General features: G+C 28.1%; 1 protein-coding gene across 1 annotated transcript; it reads left to right on the top strand.

Moving 5' to 3' along the window:
* The first annotated feature begins 1,340 nt into the window (after positions 1-1,340).
* LOC135612205 (alpha-galactosidase 1-like) lies at positions 1,341-4,242 on the top strand. The gene is made up of 15 exons (XM_065108168.1): positions 1,341-1,507; positions 1,576-1,634; positions 1,722-1,778; positions 1,869-1,903; positions 2,029-2,132; positions 2,223-2,298; positions 2,376-2,434; positions 2,510-2,575; positions 2,664-2,747; positions 2,817-2,881; positions 3,184-3,266; positions 3,455-3,545; positions 3,625-3,674; positions 3,760-3,900; positions 3,993-4,242. Exons 1-15 carry the CDS (start codon positions 1,344-1,346, stop codon positions 4,089-4,091), a joined length of 1,233 nt encoding a protein of 410 aa, XP_064964240.1. The 5' UTR covers positions 1,341-1,343; the 3' UTR covers positions 4,092-4,242.
* The last annotated feature ends 2,252 nt before the right edge of the window (positions 4,243-6,494 follow it).

Below are 6,494 nucleotides of genomic sequence, written 5' to 3'. Positions count from 1 at the left end.
CTTAATCATTATCTCGATTTTTTGCTACACTAACTCATTATAGAGAAAATTTTGGTAATCGATATAAAACTCACCCTAAGACGTGGTACCGATGATTATCACTCAATAAATTTTTACTGATAATGATTATAAATTTATATGTATAAAAATATATAAAAAAGTAATGATATATTTTATTTTAAAACATAATTATAAAAATTTATTAAATTATTTTAATATTTTCGAAAATTTTTTGAGATCTAATCTTTATTATTGATTGAATCAAGATAATATTTTATAATTTAAAATTATATTAATATATTTTCAAAATATCTATAAGATCGTGATAATTTTATATCAATGATATCTATATTATTTCATAATTTAGAAAAAATATATTCTTTTTTATTGATAGAATCATGATAATCTATTATTATAAATTTTATAATTTAAGATTATGATAATATAATTTTAAAATATTTAGGAAATCGTGATAAATCATGATTTAGAAACCCTTAATCATGATCTCGATTCTTTGTGGTACTGATGATTATCACTTAATAAATTTTTATTGATAATATTATAAATTTATATGCATAAATAAAAATTATAAAATATAATAATTATATATTTTATTTTTTTAAAAAATAATTATTAAATAATTATTAAATAATTTCATAATTTCGAAAATAATTTTGAGATCTAATCTTTATTATTGATAGAATCAAGATAATATTTTATAATTTAAAATTATAATAATATATTCTCAAAATATCTATGAGATCGTGATAATCTTATCTCAATGATATATATATTATTTCATAATAAAATACATGTTCTTTATTATTATAAATTTATAATTTAGGATTATGATAATATAATATTAAAATATTAAGAAGATCGTATCATGGTTTGTCATGATTTAGAATTTCACGATCATGATTTAGATTCTTTGTTGCATTGACTCGTTCTAGAGAGATTTTTGATATGGATATAAAGCTCACCCTAAGACATCATGATTTAAAAAAAAATTTCTTTATTATTGATAGAATCATGATAATATATTATTATCAAATTTATAATTTACAATTATGATAATATAATATTAAAATATTCAGGAGATCGTGATAAATCATATCAGAAATCTTTTTGAGATCTAATCTTTATTATTGATGTAATCAAGATAATGTTTTATAATTTAAAATTATAATAATATATTCTAAAAATATCTATGAGATCGTGATAATCTTATCGATATCTTTTCAGAACAGAAAATCCCTATCAATACTAACGGAAAAGAGTGTTGCTAATGCTATAAAGCTATTTACGTAAGTATAAGGAAGTACTATAAGGAAATACTGTGTATGAAAAAGTACAATTGTGTGAGGAAGATGAAGAAGCAAATCGGTTTGGTGATGATCGCGGTGGTGATGTTGTGTAGCCAATGTTTGATTAGCGTCGAAGCAAGATCGATTGTTGAGCGTCGGAATCTGCTCGCGAATGGGCTTGGGATGACTCCTCCCATGGGGTATGTTTTTTTTTTTTTATTTGATAGATTCATGTAAATTTTTCTGATCATAAGATTTTTAAGAGCAGTTGGAACACTTGGAATCACTTTTATTGCAATATCAACGAGACTATAATTAGAGAATCAGGTACAAATATATTGATGTGTTTTCTCTAACAAAAAATAAGTAGATCGGTTTATGACATGCTAGTGATGCTTTGTTTCGGTGTTATAGCGGATGCATTGGTGTCTACTGGGCTTGCTAAACTTGGATATCGATATGTCAACATAGGTATGTCTTTCACAACCTCACTCACAAATTCATTTTCTTTAGATTTAGAGAGAGTAAATCTGATGAATTGTCTATGGCATGGACATGTAGATGATTGTTGGGCTGAGCATGATCGCGATTCAACGGTTTGTAATTGGGGTTTTATTGACTGATTTATGATATGATGCATCAAGTGTATTGCTCATAAATACTTCAAGGCATCCGTTTTAGTGTTTCATCAACTCTCATGGTCATTCATGGATGCTTCCAGGGTTATATGGTGCCAAAAAGGTTAACGTTTCCATCAGGAATCAAAGCTCTCGCAGATTATGTTCATGGCAAGGGGCTTAAACTTGGTATTTACTCGGACGCAGGGTAAGTCTAGCGGAACAATGAATTTTGATCATCTCTTCATGACTGTCTCGATCTGTGAGTTCTTGAAATAAGACTTGTCGGGCATTGCAGGCACCAAACATGCAGCCAGACGATGCCTGGTTCGCTTGGTCATGAGCAGAAAGATGCTGAAACTTTTGCTTCATGGGTGAGCATGCGTGGTCGAACTATTGAAGCTTTCTCTAATACGAATTAGCTTGTTGATTCTTCTTATTCTTGTACCAGGGCATTGATTACCTCAAGTACGACAATTGTAACAATGATGATTTGAAACCGATGAAGCGGTAATGTTTTCTTTTTTTTCCGTCTCGATGAGATTTCGTGTGTGCCACTGAAACAAGGAAGAACTGTCGATATAGGTATCCTGAGATGACTCGAGCTCTGATGAGAACAGGCAGACCAATTTTTGTCTCTCTATGTGAATGGTAAAAAAGAAAAAGAATGCTAGAGAATATGAGCAAACAATTCTTGCTTCTTCACTGATCGACTTTGCTCTTGTTCTCTTTGATTCAGGGGAGACATGCACCCAGCTCTTTGGGCTGACAAGTTGGGGAATAGTTGGAGAACAACTTTCGACATAAACGATTCATGGGAAAGGTACGGTCATTCATCTTTGTTTCTTCTTGATGTTCTTGTGTGGCATAATGTTGTTTCGTTATGTTGCAGTATGGTCTCGAGGGCAGATCAGAATGAGGTTTACGCTGAGCATGCAAGGCCCGGTGGTTGGAATGGTAAGTGCCTGCATAATTAGCCGATCCCATCATTTTTTGTGCCTTCTTCTAGAGTTTTTATTCGACTTATCAATTCATTGCTCAAGTTGTATTTTTTTTGCTCATTGGTAGAAACCCAATAATCATATAGGTCTTCATGGGAAAATTTTTCTGTCATGTACAAAGACATTTTGCGTTCTATCATTTCCGAAAAAGTTGATAAACTAGCGGATATGTAAAAGATATTATTTGTTTTCCATCACTTGAACACGTATAAAAAAAATATTGTGACATTTCATTGACATGTCGGCTTACGTCTATAGATCCAGACATGCTCGAAGTTGGAAATGGTGGTATGAGTAACGATGAGTACATCGTGCACTTCAGCCTTTGGGCTGCTTCCAAGGTAGCATAACTCTCTCTCTCTCTCTCTCTCTCATTATCTTTCTGCATGGTGAAGATTCTATTTACATATTGCTCCACTCCAATCTAATCCATCCTTGTAGGCTCCTCTTATTATCGGTTGTGAATCTTTCTGCATGGTGAAGATTCTATTTACATATTGCTCCACTCTAATCTAATCCATCCTTGTAGGCTCCTCTTATTATCGGTTGTGATGTAAGGAGCATGACCAAGGAAACCTTGGCTATCCTTGGCAACGAGGAAGTGATTGCTGTAAACCAAGGTAGGCATATGCGACGAGTTCGATCGATGGGGCTCTCATGCACATGGCTTTCACATATGGTTTGTTTTTTGATGAACAGATCCTCTCGGTGTTCAAGCTAAGAAGGTGCGAATGTATGGAGATTCCGAGGTTGGTAATTGGCATTGCAAGTTTTTCTCATATTCTGCCATCCCATGAAGCACGCAAGTCCTGAGATTATGAAGTTTGGATGTAGGTTTGGGCAGGACCTCTCTCTGAATACAGAACTGTAGTCATTCTGTTGAACCGTTCCCCTGAATTCAGAACCATCACAGCCCAATGGGATGACATCGGTCTTCCACCAAACACGATTGTGGAAGTCAGAGATCTTTGGAAGGTACTCTAAATGTTTCGCCATCTTCTCCTACACATTGCAGTCACCGATTGACAATTGTAGTTAACATGATTGTACATTATTGGTTGTTGTAGCATGCGACACTGGAGAAGAGGTTCGTGAACGAACTGACAGTCGACGTGCACCACCATGCCTGCAAGATGTTCCTGTTGACGCCTCTTACACTATCATAAGAGGATGAATCAAAAGTCTAGTCATTGTTCGGATGAATAAATACATGTACAAATTCGTTGTTTGAATTTATTGGTATTTTAATGAAGTAGATGGCTCGTAAGATGAATAAATTCATGTACAAATTCGTGAATTTGAAGGTATTTTAATGAAATTGAGGAATACGAGCTTTTTTTATTCATGACTTGTTTTCCCTAAGAAATCTACTGTGATATTCCTTTTCATGCGCGTAAACTATGGTTCTGATCGGGGATCGATTTTAACGTTCGAAGATCACGCGACGAGCGAGTGGGTTGCGGGGATCTCATCTCATCCCTGTGCCGCGTCGAGGAGTCATCCCATCATCGTACGCGTCCAATTAAATGTGTTACGAATTATTTTTGAATTTCGTGCTTATAATTTTCGAAGCATTTTAGGAACTTATTTATAGATTTGATCACTTTTCATTTGATTTTTGATTTTGATGGGGCAATTTGGTTGTTAAGAAATCTCATCGTCATAAATTATAAATAATTATAAATTTATAATTATAAATTTATTGATAATAATTATAAAATTATTATCAATAATTCTAAATTTATTGATAATAATTATAAATTTATATGCACAAATAAATATTAATTATATGTTTTATTTCAAAAATAATTATAAAAAATATTTATTAAATTATTTCATAATTTTGGAAATCATTTTGGGATCTAATCTTTATCATTGATATAATTAAGTTAATATTTTATAATTTAAATTATAATAATATATTCTTAAAATATCGATGAGATCGTGATATCTATATTATTTCATAATTTAGAAAAACATAATCTTTATTATTGATAGAATCATTATTAAATATTATTATAAATTTTATAATTTAAGATATTATAATATAATATTAAAATATTAAGTAGATAATGATAAATCATATCATGGTTGAAAATGATTTGGAATCCTTTTCCTTTTTTTTATAATAACTCATTCTAGAGAGATTTTTGATATAAAGCTCACCCTATGATGTCATGAATTAAAGGTACCAAAAGTATGACTCACTAAATTTATATTGATAATGATTATAAATTTATATGCATAAATAAAAATATAAAAATATAATAAATATATAGTTTATTTAAAAATTATAAAAAATTATTAAATTATTCCATAATTTCGGAAATCATTTTGAGATCAAATCTTTATTATTGATAAAATCAAGGTAATATTTTATATTTTAAAATTATAATAATATATTCTCCAAATATCTCTAAGGTCGTGATAATCTTATATCAATGATATCTATATTATTTCATAATTTAGAAAAACATGTTCTTCATTATTATTAGAATCATTATACTATATTATTATAAAGTTTATAATTTAATATTATAAAAATATAATATTAAAATATTAAGGAGATCTTGATAAATCGTATCATGGTTTGGATATAAAGCTCATTAACGGTACTGATGAATATGACTCGCTAAATTTTTATTAATAATGATTATAAATTTATATGCACAAATAAAAAATATAAAAATATAATAATTATATATTTTATTTTAAAAAATAAATATAAAAAATATTTATTAAATTATTTGATAATTTCAGAAACCTTTTTGAGATCTAATCTTTATCATTGATATAATCAAAATAATATTTTATATTTTAAAATTATAATAATATATTCTCAAAATATCAATGAGATCGTGATAATCTTATCTAAATGATATCTATATTATTTCATTATTTAGAAAAATATATTCTTTATTATTGATAGAATCATGGTAATATATTATTATAAATTTATAATTTAGAATTATGATAACATAATATAAAAATATTAAACAGATCATGATAAATCATAACAAGGTTTATCATTATTTAGTGATCAAGATTTTTTATTATACTAACTCATTCTAAAGAGATTTTTTAGAATTGATATAAATCACAAGATGTCATAAATTAATGGCATCGATGAGCATGACTCACTAAATTTTTACTAATAATTATTATAAAAAATTATAATTATATTTTTTTATTTAAAAAATAATTATATAAACAAAATATTTATTAAATTAATTCATAATTTTGGAAATATTTTTGAGATCTAATCTTTATCAATGATATAATCAAGATCATATTTTATAATTTAAAATAATGATAATATATTCTCAAAATATCGATGAGATCGTGATAATCTTATCTAAATGATATCTATATTATTTTGTAATTTATAAAAGCATATTCTTTATTATTAATAGAATCATGATAATATATTATTATAAATTATATAATATATGATTATGATAATATAATATTAAAATATTAAGGAGATCGTGATAATCCCTTGATCGTGATCATGATTTTTTATTACACAAACTCATTTTAGAGAGATTTTTGGTATGAATATAAAGCTC

This window comes from Musa acuminata, chromosome BXJ1-2, assembly GCF_036884655.1.
Source record: "Musa acuminata AAA Group cultivar baxijiao chromosome BXJ1-2, Cavendish_Baxijiao_AAA, whole genome shotgun sequence".
Lineage (NCBI taxonomy): Eukaryota > Viridiplantae > Streptophyta > Magnoliopsida > Zingiberales > Musaceae > Musa > Musa acuminata.
This window is presented reverse-complemented; position numbering and strand designations above follow the sequence as displayed.